This window comes from Pristiophorus japonicus, chromosome 18, assembly GCF_044704955.1.
Source record: "Pristiophorus japonicus isolate sPriJap1 chromosome 18, sPriJap1.hap1, whole genome shotgun sequence".
Taxonomy (NCBI): Eukaryota; Metazoa; Chordata; class Chondrichthyes; family Pristiophoridae; genus Pristiophorus; species Pristiophorus japonicus.
The window spans coordinates 110,176,273-110,200,818 of record NC_091994.1 but is presented as its reverse complement, the minus strand read 5'-3'; the positions used below and the strand labels follow the sequence as shown (position 1 = coordinate 110,200,818).

Below are 24,546 nucleotides of genomic sequence, written 5' to 3'. Positions count from 1 at the left end.
GAGGTCTCTGATCATGGTGGGTGGGTTTGGTCAGGACCCTGGATCCATGAGGTGGGTATAATGCCACTTCACGAATTGTGTGAAACCTGTCCATTGCAATTAAATTCCAAATAGGGGTGAAAAAAAATGGCTACCAGCCTCATTACAATATTTAAATGAAAGTACCACCCCTGGAGAGCAGGTTGCTCTCCCGCCTTCTCCCCCCCCCCCCCCTGTTAAAACGGGAAGTGGGCAGGTTGGAGGTGGGTTCAGGTCGGGATTCACATTTTTAACAATTTAATTGCCCCCACGCCCCCAATCCCACCCTTTTAAAGGGGAAAATTCCAGCCCTAGTTTTATATTTAGAATAAAAGTTACAATGGGAGCCAGGAAAGTGAAAGGTAAAGACTTTTAAAGCAGCATACTGCCCAGACAGGAGTCTAAGCTTTAGGAAGAACATAAGAATTAGGAGCAGGAGTCGGCCATTCGGCCCCTCGAGCCTGCTCCTCCATTCAATGAGATCATGGCTGATCTTCTACCTCAACTCCACTTTTCCTGCACTATCCCCATATCCCTTGATTCCCTTAATATCCAATCTTGAATATGTTCAACAACCAAGCCTTCTGGGGGGGGTAGAGAATTCCAAAGATTCACCACCCTCTGAATGAAGAAATTTATCTTCTTCTCAGTCCTAAATGGACATCCCCTTATTCTGAAACTGTGACCCCTGGTTCTAGACTCCCCAGCCCGGGGGAAACATCCTCCCTGCATCTACCCTGTCAAGCCCTGTAAAAATGTTGTATGTTTCAATGTGATCACCTCTCATTCTTCTAAACAATAGAGAATATAGGCCTAGTTTTCTCAATCTCTCCTCATAGGACAATGCCCCCCATCCCAAGAATCAGTCTGGTGAACCTTCGTTGCACTCCCTCTATGGCAAATATATCCTTCCTTAGGTAAGGAGACCCAAACTGTAACTGAAGAGGTACTATAAGCGGTCTCAGAGCACCCCAGTTAGGAGGGAGGAGAAAACAGCTTTTCCGAGGCCTGCCAGAAATGTGCATGAGTGCCCGTGTCATAAGAACATAAGAAATAGGAGCAGGAGTCGGCCATTTGGCCCCTCAGGCCTGCTCCGCCATTCAATAAGATCATGGCTGATCTGACCTTGGCCTCAACTCCACTTCCCTGCCCGCTCCCCATAACCCTCGACTCTCTTTTAGTTCAAGAATCTGTCTATCTCAGCCTTGAATATCTTCAATGACTCAGCTTCCACAGCTCTCTGGGGTAGCGAACCGTGGTGACTTGCACAATGTTCTTTTGGGTGACCATTAGCACTAGCAGATGAATCCCTGGCACAACTCACTGCCCTTGGGGAAGTAGAATAAACCAAAAAATATTACGTCCTATGAATCGTGTGAGAAATAATTATTAAATCAACTTAATCAGGGCACTTATTTCTCCATATATTCAAAGGGGTATTAGAAAGTCACAGATGCTGTAATGTTAATCCATTTCTGCAGAAAGAAAGTGCTATCTTGCTGTATTCCAAGTCTAACGTTTGTAAATCCTATTGGATTTATTAATTGTGCTCCAGTACAAATGTGAATAGCCCCAGAGAGCAGAATTTAAATAACAACTTTCATTATAAGTTACAAAGAAGAAAAAGATGACCTGGGTTGAGTTTACCAGATTTACTCAGTGCTCCACTATTAATAGGATTTCTCAGAAATTCTCAACAATAAGATTTATACAGCAGCTTATATTATGATTTATATGACTAAACTCTGACAAAGTTACACCGCACCACTATTGAAATGGCTTTACTTTCTGATGCGACTTGAAGGGATTATATTGAATATAATCAAGAGGTTCATGCAAATGAACTCCATTGTACATCCAGTGTAATCTTATTACATTCCAACAGCAGTCTGGAAAAGGCAATTGCTGCTGTTGGAATGTAATAAGTAATGTCAGTGCTACTTCAAGCAGTTCAAAACAGTTTACCCAGCTCGTTGATTCTGTTCATCTCCTCTGATGGGGTGATGGTTTCTGTACTTTGACCTTGTCCTTCCACAATCCTAAGTTCCTCCAGCGACAGCCCAGATTGTGACACTACGAGCGAAGGAAAGTCACACTGCAAATAGAGCAACAAAGATCAGTTCAGAAAAGGTGACAATAACCTAGGTGTACATTAGGCATGTGCATGTCTGTGGTGGTCGTTTAAAGACAGCAAAGTTACACGTACCTCTCTGAAGTATTCATCATCGAATGAGATTTTAGCCGTGCCTGACTGGCGTACACCGGATCCATAGTCTGGTGCCTCCTCATCAGCTAGATGTTAATAGATAAACATTCGCCATGAAATACAAACAGATTAGGGTTGGGCATAGACTCTTACACACCATGTTAGGGTGATAGAAAGGACAGTTTGGCACAGTCACGGCAATGTTTTTGCAACTTTAGAGCCTTCTGAATTGTTATGAGAGAAATCTACCGGAAAGGGTACAATGACCTTTGTTGGATATAAAGCTGGACATCCCAGGAGATGAAAATATTTCTGCCGCAAGAACAATATTTCATGATATTTGTTATCCAGCAAGTCCAACTATACCAGTTGACCACACTTAAAGGATTCAAGGCCAATTAGTGAATTTAATAGTTTACTAGCCTGTCCTCCTGAATCAGCATCAGAGGGGGGGGGCGGAGAATGGACAGGCAGGACAATGTCAGTAAAGAACTGATTGTGAAGTCTAAATGAAAACGGTTTTTGCACCTTGATAAATTCTGCTTCTTACACAAATGACCAACATTCTATTCTGTTCTTATAAAGCTGTACAGTGCAATGCTGGGATTAAAACTACAAAAAGAAAATATTTTCTGTCCAATTAGGAGTTAGACAAATCACAATTGTCCACCCACCATTTTACCCTTTAAAAAAAAAAATCACAGAAGGAACTAACATTAAGTGAAGTCTATTACAATGTTAAGGATCAATCGTCACAAACATGTTATACCTCCAAAACGCAACAGTGGCACAATTGAAGCATCCCGCTATCCGGTCACTGGGATTATTCACGTTACTGAACTTCAATCCAGACAAACCCAGTTGCTGAATACCCACCTGTGATGGCCTGTACTCCGACTCGGAGGAATCCTCGGACCTCTCCCTTCTCACTAACTATTGCGATTCTATGAACAAGGGGCACTGGATACAGCAGGTTGCTGAGGTAGACAAATGCTCTGTGAATAAAGAAAGGAGACAAGGCAAAAACGGTTAGCTAGCTGGACATCGGATGGTTGCATGAATGTTTGCAACACCTGATAATAGGGATGTGCAGATATCAGCAAAACGGATCCTTGTTGGAAATGGACCGAACTAAATCCAGGTAAATGGATATTAGAATCAGTAATAACTTGGATCCAGTATAAAACTCCAATGGACCATTTCTATTTATTTCTACTATGGGAAGGGCCACGCAGGCAGATTTCTGGTCAAAGATATGTGGGCAGGTCAGAATTTAACAGTCTGCCGGATAGACAACATCTCAGCTGTTCATTAAATAACTGTGATTTTTGCAGAGAAAATGTCTCGCTAAAACACTGATTTAAATGTCGATTTTAGTTCTGAAGGACATCAGTTCCGAAGGCTGGCGATGTGGCCGACAGTTACTTGCATCTCTAAAAACCGGTCAGGAATCTTAGTTCCAAGCTCGAACTTGATTTAAGCGCGTTTAACATTCCGGATATAAAACGGTCACTTTCTACTCAGATTGGCTGAACTTGGTCACGGCTTTTCTTAATCCTCAACTGGAGTATTGTGTCCAATTCTGGGCACCACACTTTAGGAAGGATGTGAAGGCCTTAGAGAGGGTGCAGAAAAGATTGACGAGAATGGTTCCAGGGATGAGGGACTTCAGTTACGGGGATAGACTGGAGAAGCTGGGGTTGTTCTCCTTGGAGCAGAGAAGGTTGAGAGGAGATTTGATCGAGGTGTTCAAAATCATGAGGGGTCTGGACAGAGTAGATAGAGAGAAAGTGTTCCCATTGGTGGAAGGGTCGAGAACCAGAGGGCACAGATTTAAGGTGATTGGCAGAAGAACCAAAGGCGACACGAGGAAAAACTTTGTTACACAGCGAGTGGTTAGGATCTGGAATGCGCTGCCTGAGAGGGAGGTGGAGGCAGACTCGATCGTGGCTTTCAAAAGGGAGTTGGATAAGTTCCTGAAGGGAAAAAAAATTGCAGGGCTACGTGGAAAGGGCGGGGGAGTGGGACTAGCTGAGGTGCTCTTGCAGAGAGCCGGCACAGGCTCGACGGGCCGAATGGCCGCCTCCTGTGCTGTAACCATTCCGTGATTCGATTCTATATTAAATTATCCAAATTTTTCTCAGAACCTGTCCGATTTGATTTTGACTTTCCAGTTTTGGCTGGTTATCGATTTACACATTTGCCTCAGATAGATCTGGTTGGAATATCTCAGTCACAAATTGTGTGCGTAGACCATGTTAACACTGTAATGCAAAGTTAGCAGATGATGACTGCCTCGATACAGCAGTTAGCAATAAAGCACAGTGAACAGTGACTCTACCGTTGTGATTGGAGATCCCAAACAGTCATAACCAGGCAGTAACTCAACACATCCTGTCGCTACTTCCAATTCAACAGAATCATTTGCTGCTTTTCTACATGCAATTGTGTCTCATTTCTCTACATCCCACTCCTCTTTACCCAACCTGGGGAACTTGGGAACACAATTAGAGGATTGTTAATGCACAAAATAATCAAAAATTTCATATTTGCAATTTAGAAAAAAAAATTCAGGATCTGCAACTAGAAGTCTTAAATATCGGCAAAAAATGTTGGAAATACTCAGGTGGTCAGGCAGCATCTGTGGAGAGGTTCATCGACCTGAAACGTGAACTCTGTTTCTCTCTCCACAGATGCTGCCTGACCCGCTGAGTATTTCCAGCATTTTCTGTTTTTATTTCAGATTTCCAGCATCCGCAGCATTTTGCTTTTCTCTAAAACATCACATTACTCAGACCACCCTTAAGGCCTTTATGATTCATCGCTTAAATGGGATATCTGCAAATCCTTACTGTTCAGGTGGACAAGTCTATAAACACGAATTACAACTATGGCTTACTGCATTCCCACCCGCCCCCACACCATCATCATGGCCAATGCTTCAAATATACTTGAAATTGTGAGAGGGGAACAGGGAGGGATAAGTGCTGTAAAATGAAAACTAAACATAAAAATGAGTCATAATCAGACTGAAATAAACACAAAGTTATAAAAATATGGCAAACCACTAAACAATATGAAGGTTAAAAAAAAAATAACCAGACAAAATAAAACCTAAAACGGAACAACAAAGGAATCACATGAGCCTTATTCAGTCTGCTTGGAGCCAATCAGCACCCTTACTACAAAAGGTTACCGTAAAGAAATAAAATAAGCAAAACAGCACTAATGTTTACATATTCGAATAATCATAAAAACAAGGTTGGCAGGACTAATTAGTATCAGTTGCAGCATTTAGCAACACAACTATACTCTTAGTAAGGTATGACAAAAGGAACTGAAATAAGAATACAGCCGCTGTAGTCTACAAGTTATTGAAACACATTATTCCCAACTACCGTCAATGTAGAAATCTTTAAATTTATTTTGCAGGCCTCGTCAGAAGCTGTTGAGTGTGAAAGGCCTACAGATATTTAGAATGCAGTACTGCCATTCTACCTTGCACTCTTTCACTTGCACACAAAGCTCTGTTCAGCAAGCAGATTTTTTTTTTTGTTGTTGGGGAAAAAAAGAGCAAACGAGAGAAATGGTTCGAAATCACTGAGGTGCCTCAGACATCCGGTAAGAAGGAAAAGTTACTCTCGTCACAACACAGATTGACATTGGCAGTAACGTCTATGCTTAATGTGCCTTTCTTTAAAGCAGACTGAAGAGGTTGAAACAATATCAGCAGTAAGATTGGTGAGGTAAAATAATGGCAAGTTGATAAACAAATTCCAAACAAACAACCTTCCAAATAAAACTATAATCAAAGTAAAAAAACTACAGCCAATAGTAAGGGAATGTTGAATTAGGAACACGCAAATATGCAAGCTGAGGACATCAGACAACTTTTACAAATTAATTTTTTTTTTAATTCATCAGAAGTGAAATTGTCACACAGTCCCAGCATGCCATGGGAGATAGCCGAAGGGACAAGCTCTTTTGCCGATCTATGTAAATTCGATTGAGCGTTTATACAGCAAAACCTGCTTATTATATTACCCATCACTATCAGCAATCCAAAGCATGGGGGAGGGGGGGGGGGGGGTGTAGAAATTGCCCCCCCGCCCAAAACGGGGCGCATGCTCGCACGCACTCCGTCTCAATGGTTTTTACCGCAGATGCGGTTGGGTTGCCTCGAGTGAAATTCCGTTCTTTGTTGTTTTGGCCGAACCCAGGGGCAATAATTGTCGGTCCGACTACAAAACACGGCGGCAGCGGCAGTGCGCCCTCCCCTTTAAGGGCAGTGCGCCCTCCCCTTTAAGGGCAGTGCGCCCTCCCCTTTAAGGGGAGCCGTACTGCCGCTGCAGATGGCCACAGCCTTACTGGACCGCCGGGAAAAAAAACAGGTTTTGACACCGCCGGGCGGGCCGAAGATTTTCCGAGGGGGATGTTGCCGTCGGTGGGTGTGGGGGGGGGGGGGGGTAGATCGGCGGTGCGCATAGTGATGACGCGCTTAGTGGTAAGGGGGGGGGGGGGGGGAGATAATCGGGGCACCGCCAGGAAACCTCGGGAGGGCAATTGGGCTAGCAGCGGCTATTTCACCAAAAGTTGCCGGCCGCTCCACTCTGCAGTGTGGCCGCCGGTTTGCGGTGGTAACAGGCCTGAAGGAGACGGGCAATTTTGGCCCCGGGGTCTGTCCGATCTGGAGTACCTACTCTGGTTTAGATCATAATATTGCAGATTTGTAGAATATAAAACTACAGTCACAACTAAACGGAAATAATCATGCAAGAAACGTGGACAGCCTAGCAACGAGGGGCCCGACATATAACTAATACAAGAACACAAGAATTAGGAGCAGGAGTCAGCCATTCGGCCCCTTGAGCCTGCTCCTCCATTCAATGAGATCATGGCTGATCTTCTACCTCAACTCCACTTTCCTGCACTATCCCCATATCCCTTGATTCCCTTAATATCCATATTATGGAAATAACATTAACGTGCAAATAACTTGGATCGCAGTGTAATTTCATCACGCTGTTTCTGCTAACCTTTTTAGCATTACTTTTATAACCTTCCCATTCTACATCTTTCATTTTAATTTTCTCCCGGAGTTGGGATTTAACTCTTTTCCATTTTAGTGTTGATTTGATCCTTGAAAACCCTATCAGGGCCAATAAATATGCATTCAATATAAATCTGCTTGGCAAAATTAGGGATGATAATAAGAAAGTTCTGCTGCATAAATTTAGAACAAAATCACATTGCATTTTCTCATGCAATACTTCTTAATTTTATATACATTCCTTATATCTACTCTGGTTTCATTGATTGTAGTCTGCACAGCATATTTAGTTTAGCTCATGGAGTTAGGTACAAGATTTATACATCCAACATCTGGTTTGTGCCAACTGGTCAAACAACTGTTTGAGAACAGCAGCGTTACACCTGAAAAGGCACAAGTATTCCATTGCCCAAGGTTGGACCAATACTCCATACTTCACATCCTGTAATCTGTATCCTTAGTGTTGTGTAATATCACAGAGATTTGATTTTTTTTGAATCATGTTTTATTTCCAAAGTATCGCTGCTGCCATCAATGGTGCTGCATGTGTTCAGTCAAGAGGAAACAATGTCCTGGGTCATGTGCTATCATAGCACAGAATATTAACCAATGGGAAAGGGGAATGATGTATTTTGGACCACATGAAAAGATTTATTTATATAGCGCCTTTCACGACCACCGGACATCCCAAAGCCTTTTACAGCCAATGAAGTACTTTTGGAGTGTACTCACTGTTGTAATGTGGGAAACGCAGCAGCCAATTTGCGCACAGCAAGCTCCCACGACAGCAATGTGATAATGACCAGATAATCTGATTTTTAGTGATGTTGATTGAGGGATAAATATTGGCCAGGAGACCGGAGATAACTCCCCTGCTCTTCTTCGAAGTAATGCCATGGGATCTTTTACGTCCACCTGAGAGAGCAGACGGGGCCTCAGTTTAACGTCGCATCAAAAAGACTGCACTGGGAGTGTCGGCCGAGATTTTTGTGCTCAACTCTCTGGAGTGAGACTGGTCTGGAGACCAGCGAAAAATACATGTCCTGTCGAAAATCCAGTTCCAGCAACAGGACAGTACGTGTCTAAACTCTAATTAGGATTCAAATATTTACTATTGGATCATAGTGCAGTACGCCCATACATTTTACACCAATAAGGACAATTTTATGAATCTATTTTGATCCAGTGGCACAGAAGTTTGCAGCCAGCTAACCTGCTTTAGTTATCTACAGAGCGGTGACACACAGGTCAGAAGGTTACAGAGGGAGAAAAAAATATCTATATAGCTAAATCCTGCAACACAAGTGCAGTTCTCATGACATTTCCCATGTATACAGGTTGGAAAGACATTAACTCAACAATAGCTTCCCAACTTATTGTGCTCGAGTCATTATTTTTAACTGTAATGGTGACAGCATCCTCAATACTGGAGTACAATTTTAGATTGGGCCAGTTTAAGCCAGCCGATAAACCCTCCAATTGGGGAACTGCAGGTGAGAGCAACATTAAATATATTTCAAAATCAAGAAATGAGAAATGTCCTCACTTGGGAACATGTGCATCAATTTGGGAACAAAAAGTTGGGGCGGATAAGGTCCTTTAAGTGAAACCGATGAGAGTTTGTGCAAACCATTAAGAAAAAAAAACCCTAATTCCATGAGCTGATTAGTGAGGAAGAACAAAGCAAGAATGTAATCCGTACATTGTTAAATACATTTGTGGTTTTAGTTGCCCGCAAATTGCAAAGGCTTTCAATGAAAAGAGCTGGTCCCTTCCCCCTGTTCTCCAAGGAACCTCACCAACCTTCCCACTAAAATGAACCAGGGGGACCGGTCATAAAACGGATCCTGCCCGTCGCCGAAGATGTCTGATCCCTCTTCATTCCCCAGATCTGAGCTAGTATCATCCACATAGGCTTCGTCGTCCAGATCTTCGATCTCGTCTTGCTGCTCATCAGCAAGCTCGGTGATGTCAGAGTCGGCTGTGGAGAAGGTGGGCGAGGGCGTGCGGTCAGCAAGGTGCTCGTTCACACAGCCGTGGAAAATTGGGGAACTGGAGTATAGTTAAGGGCAAGAAAGGGTTATTTTCCATCGTACAAGTCTAACTTGGCTTTTACTTCAGAGAAAAATGGGTGTTAATGATTATTTCAATCTCTTCAAGCTAGAAAGTAAAATTGCATGCTTGACCGTTTATATTTCATTTGTTTTAATGAACATATAAAAACAGAGAGCCGGAAACACAACAGTCAAGAGGCACAGCAGAATGAAACAGATCCCTTTTTAATAGCATCTTAAGATCCCTTCTCTCAATTTACCCAAATCCACTTATTGATCAATGTACCCGCAACATCATCTTTACAAACCTTCTAAATTATTTGATTGCATATTTTGGGAGAAGAATTTACAATTTGAAAAACAAAAGAACTTGAATTTATATAGCACCCTTCATGTCAGGACATTTCGAAGCGCTTCACCATCAACGACCCACAGACAGCAATGAGATAAATGACTAGATAGTTTGTTTTTAGGGGTGTTGGTTGAGGGGAGCAGAGGAGGAGGGGAGCAGAGGAGGAGGGGAGCAGAGGAGGAGGGGAGAAGAGGAGGAGGGGAGAAGGGGAGGAGGGGAGCAGAGGAGGAGGGGAGAAGGGGAGGAGGGGAACAGAGGAGGAGGGGAGGGCGGAGGGGAGGAGGGGAGGGCGGAGGGGAGCAGAGGAGGAGGGGAGCAGAGGAGGAGGGGAGAAGAGGAGGAGGGGAGAAGAGGAGGAGGGGAGAAGAGGAGGAGGGGAACAGAGGAGGAGGGGAGCAGAGGAGGAGAGGAAGGCGGAGGGGAGCAGAGGAGGAGGGGAGCAGAGGAGGAGGGGAGAAGAGGAGGAGGGGAGAAGAGGAGGAGGGGAGAAGGGGAGGAGGGGAGCAGAGGAGGAGGGGAGAAGGGGAGGAGGGGAACAGAGGAGGAGGGGAGGGCGGAGGGGAGGAGGGGAGGGCGGAGGGGAGCAGAGGAGGAGGGGAGCAGAGGAGGAGGGGAGAAGAGGAGGAGGGGAGAAGAGGAGGAGGGGAGAAGAGGAGGAGGGGAGAAGAGGAGGAGGGGAACAGAGGAGGAGGGGAGCAGAGGAGGAGAGGAAGGCGGAGGGGAGCAGAGGAGGAGGGGAGCAGAGGAGGAGGGGAGAAGAGGAGGAGGGGAGAAGGGGAGGAGGGGAACAGAGGAGGAGGGGAGCAGAGGAGGAGAGGAAGGCGGAGGGGAGCAGAGGAGGAGGGGAGGAAGAGGAGGAGGGGAGAAGAGGAGGAGGGGAGAAGAGGAGGAGGGGAGAAGAGGAGGAGGGGAGAAGAGGAGGAGGGGAGCAGGGGAAGGCGGAGGAGAGAGGAAAGAGGAGAAAAGGGAAGATGAAAGGAGGGGAGCGGGAGTCAGTCCAAGCGATGGGGGTGGGGAGAACAGCAGAATAGAAAGGCTATTGATAATTAGGGGCTAGAGAGTATCCTCGGCAGTCACAATTGCGAGTCCAGGCTGCGTGTTGCCTACCCGGTGTCAGGGTGAGGGGTATCTCAAATCGGCTGGAAAGGAACTTGAAAGGGGGGGCGGTGCTGTGGAAAGAATCAGTTGTTGTGATCCAGGTCAGAACCGAGACAGGAAAAAACAGGGAGCAGGTCCTGCTGAGGGAGTATCAGGAGCAAGGCACTAATTTAAAAAGCAGGATCTCCACGTTACTAACTTACGGTTACTACCCGAGCCACATGCTAAATGGCACAGGGATAAATGGATCGGCAAAGTAAAAGCACGGCTGAGAGACCGGTGTGGGGAGGAGTAGTACCTTTTCATGGAGCACTGGCACCCGTACCAGGAGCAGCACCGCGACAGGAGGGAGCTGTACCGGTGGGACGGGCTGCACCTGAACCGGGCTGGGACCAAGAAACTAGCAGAAAAGATAAGCAATAGAAAGGCCTTTAAACCAATAGGGAGAGGGGAGGTGGAACAAGTAATAATCTATAGATTTAAAATAGAGAGGTGATAAAAGCAAAGGTCAGAGAACAGATGAAGATGTAAAAGAAAGAACGAGGAGAGGCGATATAAACTAAAGGGTACAATCCCAAAGGGGGTGCATGAACAGAGAGACCTGGGGGTATATGGGCATAAATTGTTGAAAGTGGCAGGGCAGGTTGAGAAAGCGGTTAAAAAGGCTTACGGGATCCTGGGCTTCATAAATAGAGGCACAGAGTACAAAAGTGTGGATGTTATGATGAACCTGTATAAAACACTGGTTCAACCACAACTGGAGTATTGTGTCCAATTCTGGGCACCACACTTTAGGAAGGATGTGAAGGCCTGAGAGAGGGCGCAGAAAAGATTTACGAGAATGGTTCCAGGGACGAGGGACTTCAGTTACGTGGATAGACGGGAGAAGCTGGGGTTGTTCTCCTTGGAGCAGAGAAGGTCGAGAGGAGATTTGATCGAGGTGTTCAAAATCATGAAGGGTCTGGACAGAGTAGATAGAGAGAAACTGTTCCCATTGGTGGAAGGGTCAAGAACCAGAGGGCACAGATTTAAGGTGATTGAACCAAAGGCGATGTAAGAAAACACTTTTTAACGCAGCGAGTGGTTGGGATCTGGAATGCACGGCCTGAGAGAGCGGTGGAGGCAGACTCGATCACAGCTTTCAAAAGGGAGTTGGATAAGTAACAGAAGGAAAAAAAACTGCACGATTACGGGGAAAGGGCGGGGCGTAGGACTGGCTGAGAGCCGGCACAGGCTCGACGGGCCGAATGGCCTCCTTCTGTGCTGTAACCGTTCTATGATCATATAAATACTACCAATAATAAAATACTTGTTAAAAATAAAGCTTGAGCAATGAAAAGTAAAAAAGAAGACAATTAAATTGCCTGTATAGCAACGTGTAGATCAGCAACCAAAAGTGTGATGGAACCATAAAGTAATTGAATTTGACATTAGGTTTGAGGAAGAAAAGCAAGTGTCACAAACCAAGATTTTAAAGTTAAGTCCGACAATCTTTGAATGGATGAGAAATAAACTGATCACAGTAAACTGGGCTGAGCTGTCAGCAGGTAAACCAAGAGGCAGACAGTGGGAAATAAACAAAGCAGTATTTGGCAAGAGATCCGCTTGTGCATTTAAGCAACTACGATCAACAAACAAGGTGAGAGACAGTGTTAAACTCAAGTAAACTTAATGGTATTCCAGCAGACTGGGATAACTATTAAAAACAACAACACAAGGATACAAAGAAAGCAAAAGGAGGTGCAAAAAGGGAGAACGAACAAAAACTTGCAAGAGATACCAAAACTGAGGGGGTTGACTTATGAGGAAAGGTTGAGTAGGTTGGGCCTCCACTCATTGGAATTCAGAAGAATGAGAGGTGATCTTATCGAAACGTATAAGATTATGAGGGGGCTTGACAAGGTGGATGCAGAGAGGATGTTTCCACTGATAGGGGAGACTAGAACTAGAGGGCATAATCTTAGAATAAGGGGCTGCCCATTTAAAACTGAGATGAGGAGGAATTTCTTCTCAGAGGGTTGTAAATCTGTGGAATTCGCTGCCTCAGAGAGCTGTGGAAGCTGGGTCATTGAATAAATTTAAGACAGAAATAGATAGTTTCTTAACCGATAAGGGATTAAGGGGTTATGGAGAGTGGGTAGGGAAGTGGAGCTGAGTCCATGATCGGGTCAGCCATGATCGCATTAAATGGTGGAGCAGGCTCGAGGGGCCATATGGCCTACTCCTGCTTCTTATGTTCTTATTAACGTAAACGTTTGAGAATATAATGAGAAAGAGTGTGGTGAGGAGGAATATGGCCCAACAAAGACAGATGCAGGCGATGTTATTGGAGTGTATCAGGGACACTAACTGAGCACGTGGAACTAGTACGAGTTGGTCAAAGAGAGTCAGCATGGATTTGTGAAGGACCGGTCATGTCCGACGAATCCAGGTGAATTTTATGAGGAGGTCACTAACGCGGTGGACAGGGGAGTGTCTGTGGATATTGTCCATATGGACCACCAGAAGGCATTTGATAAGGTTCCGCACAAGAGACCATGAGCAAAAATGAGTGTGCGTGACACTGGAGACAATGTTCCCTATAAGCTGCGCGGTCCCGCAACTCTCTGCCGGTCCCGCGTAACCTGGGACTGGCTTTTTCAATCTTTGTGAATGAGCCGTGCAGCCCCTTAAAGGGGCCGTGCACCCAAAAAAATGGAGAGAGAATATTGATTGTAGGTAACTTAGGATGTGGGTTGAAAATTGGTTGGGAGGCAAGGAGTAGGGATAAAGAGGACGCACTCTGATTGGCAGGGTGTAACGAGTGATGTTTCCCAGGGATCTGGACTGGGGTCTCAGCTTTTCACTATATACAGGTTTGACTCCCAAAATCCGGAGTTCCGGAATCCGGACACTGGGCCGATCCGTGGCGGGGTGTCCGGAAACCGGCAAATGTTCCGATATCCGGACTCCCACCGCCTCGATGAACCGACCTCGCCCCGGCCCGACTTTGCGCGGCCCCCCGACCTCGCCTATCTCGGGCCAGACAAGGAACTCCTCCACGGAGGCGGGGCCCCGCCCGATTAGGTCCTCGGCAGTGGGGCCCCGCCTGACGACCTCATCGACGGGACCGGTGACCCGAAAAGCTCTTTGGCAAGCACCCCCCCCCCCCCCCCCCACCCTCTGTTTTCTGTCGTTTTGAAATCCGGAAATACCCGAGCCTGGGCTCGGGCGTTTTCGGATTCGTGACGTCAGAAAGACGTTCCGAAGTCCGGAAAAACACGAAAACCGGCTCAGCCTCGGACTCGAGAGGTCGAACCTGTATCAATGACTTGGATGAAGAAGCAGAGAGTTGTATATCGGGGTTTGCAGATGATACTAAATTAAGAAGAATAGTAAATTGTCCAGATGGGAGCAGGAACTTACAAAGGGACACAGACAGATTAAGCTGTGGCAGATGCAGTTCAAAGTGGGGCAGTATGAGGTCATCCACTTTGAATCCAAGGAAGACAAATCAGAATGTTTTCTAAATGGCAGGAGACTACAAAGTGTGGAGGAGCCAAGGGATTTGGGTCTCCAGGTACATAAACCACTAAAAGCTAGTGTGGAGGTACAAAGAGTATTCAAAATGGCTAATGGAACGGTGGCCTTGGTCTCAACCGGGCTGGAATACAAAGAGGAGGAAGTTATGCTTCATCTGTACAGAGCCTGGGTCAGACCCCATTTGGACCATTGCGTCCAGTTCAAGGCAATGCCCCTCAGGAAGGATATGTTGGCCTTGGAGGGGGTAAGGCGCTGATTTACCAAAATAATACGGCTTAAAGGGGGAAATTAGGAGGATGGGGTGCATAAATGTGGTTTGTATTCCCTTGAGTTTAGACGGTTGAGGGGTGATCTAATTGAGGTGTTGGAAATGAAGAAAGGATTTGATGTAGAAACAGAGAAACAATTTTCTCTGATGAGGGAATCCAGAACAAGGGGGGCACAATCTTAAAATTAAAGCTCGGTGGTTCAGGATAAAATCAGGAAGCAGGCTGAAAATTTGGGATTCTCTTCCCCAAATGGCTGTGGATGCTGAGGAGCAATTGCTTTATCAAGACTGAGATCGACAGAATTTTATTAGTTAAGGGTAGTAAGGGGTATGGATCAAAGATGGGTCAATGGAGTTGGGGTACAGATAATCAAATTAAATGACAGAACAGGCTCGAGGGAATAAAGAGCCCACACTTCTTCCTACGTGGGGAGGGAGAAGGATGGAGAAGGGAAGAGGGGGGAGCTACACACACACACCCTCATACACACACACACACATACACACACACACACACACACATACACATACACACACACACACACACACGCACCCACAAATTTGTCAGAATGTTGGAATACTTTGTCCCCACTTTCCCTTCCATTTTTTAAAATGTAAATGTTATCTTCTCTTTGGGCACTCTCATACCAGATTGGACCACACCAACAGAGCAGGCAGCTGACCAGTTCAATGGCTTCAGAATACTGCTCTTCAGCCATGCATTGGAAAGTGCTTCAAACTCTTGTCGGTTGGGTTTGCCTTCTGGGCATTCCCTCCCTCTGGGAAAGCAATTTACTTTAGCTTGGTGCATTCTCCCCAACAGCACAGAGTCCGGGAACCCCCCCAGGTACAGGTTCACCGGGAACTCCCCAGGTACAGGTTCACCGGGAACTCCCCAGGTACAGGTTCACCGGGAACTCCCCAGGTACAGGTTCACCGGGAACTCCCCAGGTACAGGTTCACCGGGAAGAGTCAATGCCTGACCAAGTTCATGGCTCAGTGGCCTGAATATCACTTCTGAACAAGCAGACACACCAAGGTATTTCTTGAATATATTTTCTCCCCCACATTTTAACAGGGTAATTTAACAGTAGATAAAGGATTTTTGATGTCACACTTTCCCAAAATATTCTTACGAGCTATGCGGCTGGGTCTTAAAGATTCTTCAGGGACACAGACAGTTTAGTAGCTGCATGTGTTATTGTTGCAGCTCTGAGCCGCTGGGAGATAGGAAACCTTAGAAACCACTAACTCAACTTTAGCAACTGGTTAATCCTTCTGTATCTGCAGCAGCTCCGCAAATGCCTGCTGCAAATGGCCAATGGCACGTCCGTCTATATATAAGAACATAAGAAACAGGAGCAGGATTAGGCATACGACCCCTCGAGCCTGCTCCGCCATTCAATAAGACCATGGCTGATCTGATCATGGACTCAGCTCCACTTCCCCGCCCACTCCCTATAACCCCTTATCGTTTAAGAAACCGTCTATCTCTGTCTTAAATTTATTCAATGTCCCAGCTTCCACAGCTCTATGAGGCAGCGAATTCCACAGATTTACAACCAGAAGGCCCAAATATGATCCAACACCAATATTCTTTACAAAGAGCATTTCTCGTTAAGGTGGTTTAAGCTCTTCCCCATTCTGCCCTCGACTACCAAACCTATTTCAGAAGCTCAACACTTCTCAACAGATAGTTTCTTTCCTTCTCCCCGTCCCCTGCTGTCTAATGTGAAAGCAAATATAACCATTTTGGAATGAAGATACCTTACCAGCTAAAAAGAACTGAAACAAAGCCATCAGTTAGACTGAATTGCGAAGACCTGCCATAGATTTTTTGGGTTTTGTTAGAAAACTGAAGCTAGCAAGATTGTTTCGTTTTTAAATACCAATACATCCTGTATACATGAATGGAAAATTGCAAGCGTTTGGTGTGAGAATCAAACTACCGAACAGAACGATGAATTGACACCCTGGAGTGATTACAAAGGAACATAATTCAGGGTTCAAACAGCAAGCACCTGAACCCTTGAAGTGATACTACAGATATTGCCTTCTAACTGGATACTAAGGGAATCAAGGGAAGTGGGGATCGGGCGGGAAAGTGGAGTTGAGGTAGAAGATCAGCCATGGTGGAGCAGGCTCAAAGGGCCAAATGGTCTACCCCCAGCTCCGAATTCTTACTATATGTTCTAAATCACCTCCATTTGTCCACCAATTTTTTTTAAGCTATCCAAAATGCTGTGTGCTTATCCGATGGAGAGCTGAGTCGTAGAGTTCTGCACCTGATCTTCAGTCGCTCTCAGTTATCATAGTGGGAGTGGCACTGCAATTGATCTCAGTAGTCCGGTGCTGGGATAGGGATATATTGGCTGCTTCTAATGGCTATCCCACAGTGAGCTCTGCGAGATATATGCGTGCGCAAATTTAAGGTGATGACAAGTCTGGGTTTGGCCATAATGGCCCTCCAGTCAAATGACCTTCCGTGTTCTCAGTCAATCCTCATGCATTAGGCGAGGTGAGGTGAGGTGAGGCGAGGCGAGGCGAGGTACTGTATGTGCATGAGGCGGGCGGGCAGGCGGGGGCGGGGAGACTTCAAGAGAAAAAAATAGTGAATGTGTGTGTTCAAGTTGAGAGATTCCAGTGCCACAAAAAACGTGTGTGTTTTAGGCACTGGATGTTAGCATCAGCTGGGTTTGTTTCTGGCTGTGGCGGAGATCACCTCTTGCAGAAGGTAGGTACTGCAGGGAATTCAAGGCCAGAGTGATCTCCTAGACTCGTTTCGATCGCCGAGCTGGGTCAGAAAGGAATTTCCCAGATTTTTTTTTCCTGCAAATTGGCCTGGGTCTTTTTATCTGTTTTTTTTTGCCTCTCCCAGGAGATCACATGGTTCCGGGTGGGGTGGAGTGTATATGTTGTGATCCGGGTGGGGTAGAGTGTATATGTTGTGATACACAAGGTATGGCCATTGTGTGGGACAGGCTCGATAGACCAGAGGGTCTTTACCTGTCCCGTCATTGTTCGTATGTTTGTATTAATTATTCCACACCGTATGGAGAGTGAAGTCTCCTCTTCACTGCCCCTTACAGTGTAAATTTTATCATTGCGACACCGACAATTCTTATAGCGGCTGAGTGAGATTGCCATGTTGGTGCTAAACTGGCCAGTTCTGTTCCGTGAACACACATCCACCAGGATCCGGGGCGAGTTGAACTCGCTCACTTCAGGCAGCACTATAGCCCAACCAGATTGGCAAAGATTAAATCCCCAATCATCCAGAGCTGCACCCCTGCGTCCTCAAAAGCATGTTCATCGTTGCCGGACCACCACAATACAGCATGAAGCCGGTGATGTTTCAACAGTTTGTGAGCATTGTTATGAACTGCAGTGATAATCTGCAGTTCACTAACTGAGAATAATTGTCAGTGTAAGGTTAATCAAGCAGTTGTAGTGCTTCCAAAAAGCAATGGTCCCATAGGCTATATTTTGATTTTATTACATTCAATGAACAGATTTTTTGCACACTCTTGCGTGAAGGAATGCTGATTGGAAAATTAAAATGTTTTCTCAAATACAAACCTGAAAGTAACCCAGACAACCTCTGGTATATTTGTTTGAGTGCATTTCACGCATTTATGAATTGCACGGGAATGTGTGCTTCTGATAGCACCCAGCGGCATTGAGTCACTTGGGACTTGCTGATGTAAAACCTACTGCAGGAATACGTGCAGTGCAGAGATTAAAAAAATCTGTGAAAATGCTCCGATAAAGGTATCTATTTCATCAGTACAGCTGACATCTAAGCCAGTGTGGGTCTCTGCTCTGCAGCTATCGAATTCGCTGCCGGATGGTTTTGGATGTGAAGAAGAAACGCTGACATACCTTCCCACGAGCTTAAACCAATGGAAACGGTCATAGAATGGATCATTGCCTGTCATCATGTTCTCACTGTCATCCTGCGTGGCGGAGGCCATTTCCCCGGCACGATCGTACATCTCGCGCATTAGTTCCAATCGCTGCCTGCACAAACAAAGCACGCCCGGTTTAGAACCGCGAAGTCAGCGACTGAAACACTCCAGTACTTCACACACCACTCTTCCCAGTCTGCTCCTCCACAGAGACAGTGGGGAACTCGAGGTGTACCTGCGCGCGGCAGGTAGACGCAATGGCCGCTCAATGAAATAAATCGCAGGTTTTGATCATTGGTCTACGTTCTGATCCCCTTCGCAATAACGCACGCTCAGCCCAAGGCAATCGCAATTTATGTTTAAAAGTGCACAGCAGCACAACCAGTGGCTCACTGGCAGACATTCTGAGCTTTGCAATGGGCAGTCTGTACCAGACAGTGACAGGGGCTTTCTCTCCCTCTCCCCAGCAAGGCAAAGCAAAGAAAGGCAGCGATGAGGCAATTGCTGAGAGAGAGAACCTGAGAGGAAAGTACAATTCGGTCTGTGCAGCTCACCAGACCAGTCCTTTGTTCAGTATAACCTATAGAAATGGGAGAAAATTAACAGTAAAATGGGGGGCAGGGAAGGAGAAAACGTGATATTGGCTTAACATCTTTCACTCAACATATAAAACTGCACAGTAACACTCGATGGCTGTTCAAGTCTCCTACTAGTTGGTGTTGGTTGGTGAGTAAATTCTCCCATAGAATTGATAGCAAAAAAACAAAGTGGTGAAATGAGTGTAAGAATGAAATAACGGATCGCAATTTGCGGCCCCCATGGGTGCGTACGAGGTCCGTACCCACCCGTAAGAACCGTGCAAGTTCCGGGTTTTCCTGCGCAAAGCGCATGCGTGAAAATCTAGAACTTGCGAACGGTCAAGAATTTTCTCGACAGATCCAACATATCCCGGGAAAGGGGCATCCGTGGACGGAGAGTTGGGCCACTTGCCCAACTTCTACCCAGCCAATACCCGTCAAATTCTTGCGCCTGGTAAAAGCAGGTGTAAGGCTTGTTGTTACCAGCCTAAGAGTTTAAAGGAAAACATAAAAATATATATTTTTTCCCAATCATTTATACATTAAAAAACCCTGTGCAATAAGGCAAGTTTATTTTTTAGCCCCTTCAACATATTTACATTTATTTTTCAAAAAATTTAATTTCTTGTATTAAATATTGAATTTTAATTCATTTTCAATATGTATTTTTAAAAAAATGTATTTGATGTGTAGATGTACTTTTGGGGGAGCAGGGTGAACCTCCCTTACCTGGAACCCTCGGAGCTTGGCCTGTTCTGGATAAGGGATTTTTCCGGACGAGGGGTGGTCACGTTAAATTGGATGGTACAAGTACTGAGCAAGGGGATATCGGGGCTGGCTGGCTTGGGGCTGGGAGTGCGGCAGAGAGATCATGGGGGGGGGAGGGGGGGTGGATCACGGGGTCAGGCCAGCGATTGCGGGAGTTGGCAGCGAGGAAGGACTTTAATTTGTTCCTGTCGGAGTTCTGCGCATGTGCCACCCGGTGGCCATGAATAGTTCTGGACGAGGGGTGGTTCCGGATAAGGGAGTCCCAGATAAGGGAGTTTCAACCTGTATTCTCATTCATGTTTATGGGGTTTCGGTACATACAGAATTTCCCATAAGAATGGGGATTCCCTTCTGTCATTCGTTGGTTCGGCTCATGTGATCCCAGGGGCGCTTGCAAGCCGCCTGCACCCCCGAGATACGTGGGCCTCTCCCCGTGGACCACAATTCTCCGGACCTCCTGGTACGCAGGCATTCTATATGTGGATCGGAGGCATTTCCCCGCGGGAAGCCTCCCACTGCAAATTCAGGGCCAACTTCTATTTACACAGCTGCTTATTCTATATCAAACTTCTCAAAGCATTTCACGGAATGAAATACTCTGCGTATGTAGCCAGTGCCACAACCATTTTGTGCATAGGGTGGTCCCACAGACCACGGAACAGACAGACAGAGATAGGACACAGAGAAAGAAAGAGACGCAGGCAGAGGGAGAGAGAGAGAGAGAGAGAGAGGGTAAGAGAGTGACTCGCACACTGAGTGAGAGACACAGTGAAAGGGATAAACGCATGTGCATAGACGCATGAAGCGAAAGAGAGAGAGAGACACACACACACATAGAGACAGGGCAAGACAAAAAAGAAAGACATGGAGTACCTATGAATTACCATACCAGTTTGAAACAGCAGCCAGAGTAGCAGGTCTGGTTTAAACACTATCTTATGATATCACTCTTGTCAGTTTACTATAGGACTGCATCCCCCAATGTTGTAGATTCACTCTGGCACATGGTAGGCCATCCTTATTCAATCCAGCGATCTACACAGTTGCAGACTGACTGAGCGCAGGAGAGCGAGAGAGGTGTGTTTTCTCCGCAGTTTGTCAACCAGATTTGGAATATTTCGACACTGCGCATGTGCAGCTTTTGGGCACCAGATCGGTATTTTTCAGATATTGCGTTTGTTCATTTAACGTGAAGGACATTTATGTTTGTGAAACCAAGGTTTATATTGCAGGACTTTATCCAGGTCGGAAGGAGTGGGACAGCAGGTAAGGTATGCGAGAAAACAGTGAGGAGAGTTAAAAGGGAGAGAGATTGCGAAAACAAACATTCCTGGACATAAGAACATAACAAATAGGAGCAGGAGTCGGCCATACGGCCCCTCGAGCCTGCTCCGCTATTCAATAAGATCATGGCTGATCTGATCATGGACTCAGCTCCACTTCCCTGCCCGCTCCCCATAACCCCTTATCATTTAAGAAACTATCAACGAATTCCACAGATTTACAACCCTCAGAGAAGAAATTTCTCCTCATCTCAGTTTTAAATGGGTGACTCCTTATTCTAAGATTATGCCCTCTAGTTCTAATCTCCCCCATCAGTGGAAACATCCTCTCTGCATCCACCTTGCCAAGCCCCTCATAATCTTATACGTTCTTCTGAATTCCAATCTACCCTCATAAGTCAACCCACTCATCCCCGGAATCAACCTAGTGAACCTTCTCTGAACAGTCTCCAAAGCAAATATATGCTTTCGTAAATATGGAAACCAAAACTGCACGCAGTATTCCAGGTGTGACCTCACCAATACCCTGTATAACTGTAGCAAGACTTCCCTGCTTTTATACTCCATCCCCTTTGCAATAAAGGCCAAGATTCTATTGGCCTTCCTGATCACTTGCTGTACCTGCATACTATCCTTTTGTGTTTCATGCACAAGTACCCCCAGGTCCCGCTGTACTGCAGCACTTTGCAATCTTTCTCCATTTAAATAATAACTTGCTCTTTAATTTTTCCGCCAAAGTGCATGACCTCACACTTTCCAACATTATACTCCATCTGCCAATTTTTTCCCACTCACTTGGCCTGTCTATGACCTTTAGCAGATATTTTGTGTTCTCCTCACACATTGCTTTTCCTCCCATTTATGTATCATTGGCAAACTTGGCTACATGACACTCAGTCCCTTCTTCCAAGTCGTTAATATAGAGTGTAAATAGTTGGGGTCCCAGCACTGATCCCTGCAGCACCCCACTAGTTACTGATTGTCAACTAGAGAATGAACCATTTATCCCAACTCTCTATTTTCTGTTAGTTAGCCAATCCTCTAGCCATGCTAATATATTACCCCCAACCCCGTGAACTTTTATCTTGTGCAGTAACCTTTTATGTGGCACCTTGTCAAATGCCTTCTGGAAGTCCAAATACACCACATCCACTGGTTCCCCTTTATCCACCCTGTTCGTTACATCCTCAAAGAATTCCAGCAAATTTGTCAAACATGACTTCCCCTTCATAAATCCATGCTGACTCTGCCTGACCGAATTTTGCTTTTCCAAATGTCCTGCTACTGCTTCTTTAATAATGGACTCCAACATTTTCCCAACGACAGATATTAGGCTAACTGGTCTATAGTTTCCTGCTTTTTGTCTGCCTCCTTTTTAAAATAGGGGCGTTACATTTGCAGTTTTCCAATCTGCTGGGACCTCCCCAGAATCCAGGGAATGTTGGTAAATTACAACCAATGGATCCACTATCCCTGCCGCTACTTCTCTTAAGACCCTAGGATGCAAGCCATCAGGTCCAGGGGATTTCTCCTCCTTTAGTCCCATTATCTTACTGAGTACCACCTCCTTAGTGATTGTGATTGTGTTAAGTTCCTCCCCTCCTATAGCCCCTTGACTATCCACTGTTGGAATATTATTAGTGACCTCTACCGTAAAGACTGATACAAAATATTTGTTCAGAGTTTCTGCCATCTCCATGTTCCCCATTACTAATTCCCCGGTCTCGTCCTCCAAGGGACCAACATTTACTTCAGCCACTCTTTTCCTTTTTATATACCTATCTGTTTTTATATCTTGTGCTAGTTTACTTTCATAGTCTATCCTCCCTTTCTTAATTATTTTTGTCGTCATTCTTTGCTGGCTTTTAAACGCTTCCCAATCTTCTGACCTCCCACTAGTTTTATCCACTTTGTATGGACGCTGGAACCATTCTTGCCTCTCGGTATTTCCCGAAGCTTCTGATATGCAGGACAGGCACTTGCTATTCAAAGATCCAGCTCATCCAAACTTACATACTTCATCTCCAAATAGCATGGTCGCAGTCACTTACACTCAGATCTGTGCTGCCGCGTCTGATCTCATGGTTTCGCAAGATCCCATGGCAGTTAGGAACAGAGCGATGTTTTTAGACAAATAGAAATGTGCAAAACGTTTGGTCAGGGTTTTGTTTTGAGGCTGATGGTGCAGGTGGGCGGCACATACTGGGAAATTCTGCACTCTCCACCTGCACAAACACAGTCGCCCCCCACCTCCCACAACCTGCACACACACAGTTCCCCCCACCCCGCAACCCCCACCTGCACACACACACAGCCCACCACCCCCACACACACACAAACAGTCGCCCCCCACCTCCCACAACCTGCACACACACAGCCCACCACCCCCCCACCTGCACAAACACAGTCGCTCCCCACCTCCCACAACCTGCACACACAGTTCCCCCCACCCCGCAACCCCCACTCCTGCAGCCCCCCACCTGCACACACACAGCCCACCACCCCCCCCACCTGCACAAACAGTCGCCGCCCCCCCCCACACACACACACACACAGTCCCCGCCCCCTGCAGACACACAGCTTCCTCCCCGCACTCTTTCAGCCCCCCCACCTGCACAAACACAGCCCCCCCCCCACCTGCACACAAACAGCTCGTCTCTTCCCCCCCCTCCCCCCCACCTGCGTGAATACTGCCCCCCACCTCACCTGCCTGTACCATGCATGGATCAAGTATAAAAGGCAGTTGTCTTGGAGACAGGGAGGATAATTCAGCAGGAAATTATTGTATCTGCAGCATGCCATTAATGAAGCAGTCGAGGGAGAGGTGCTACAGTTGCACTGCAGACAGCAAACCCATTTATCACTTTAAAGACTATACCACTAAGTAGTGGACGTGTCGGGATATCAGGGATAGTCTTGATGCACTGTGCAACTTCTCTCATAATCAATCATAAAATCAGTCTCGGAAATATCGTACAAGTTGGATATGAAAGACACTTCATCCATTTATAAAATGGGATACTGTAACGCAGAACACAACAACATGCCACTAGGTTTGGAAACTATTTATGACAGGCTTACTTGAGTTTCTCCAAGGACCAATAATGAGTTGCGCCATTCTTCAGATCCTGCACCTCGACTGCAACGACCGTTCTCGGGAATTGGCGAGCTTCGCAATCCGATTCAGCCTCAGCGGGGAGGAACTCGGGTGGAAGTGGGGAATACAGTGTGTCAGTGAGCAGCATGAATTGGAATTGCACCTGAATACAAAGTGCGGGGGAAGAAAAAAATCAACTGTGAAATTGTCGGCTAGAATTACAGTCGCTATTTTGGCAAATATCCTTCTATCCCTTCTATCCCAAAGCATCAATAATTGATGTAATGCACGATGTGATTGAGAAATAAAAAACGACATAAAATGGTTCAATGTGAAACTCCCAA

The 24,546-nt window shown here is 45.8% G+C and overlaps 1 protein-coding gene across 16 annotated transcripts in view; it reads right to left on the bottom strand.

The window, feature by feature from the left end:
- Positions 1-24,546, bottom strand: part of kif1b (kinesin family member 1B) — a 327,704-nt gene that overhangs the window by 67,327 nt on the left and 235,831 nt on the right. For all 16 annotated transcript variants that reach the window (XM_070860541.1, XM_070860555.1, XM_070860547.1 and 13 more), the window contains 5 exons: positions 24,187-24,365; positions 18,451-18,588; positions 3,101-3,219; positions 2,225-2,310; positions 1,984-2,113 (listed from right to left, as the gene is read on the bottom strand). In XM_070860541.1, coding sequence (XP_070716642.1) covers positions 1,984-2,113; positions 2,225-2,310; positions 3,101-3,219; positions 18,451-18,588; positions 24,187-24,365 — 652 coding nt within the window. The remainder of the gene's footprint in view (positions 1-1,983; positions 2,114-2,224; positions 2,311-3,100; positions 3,220-18,450; positions 18,589-24,186; positions 24,366-24,546) is intronic.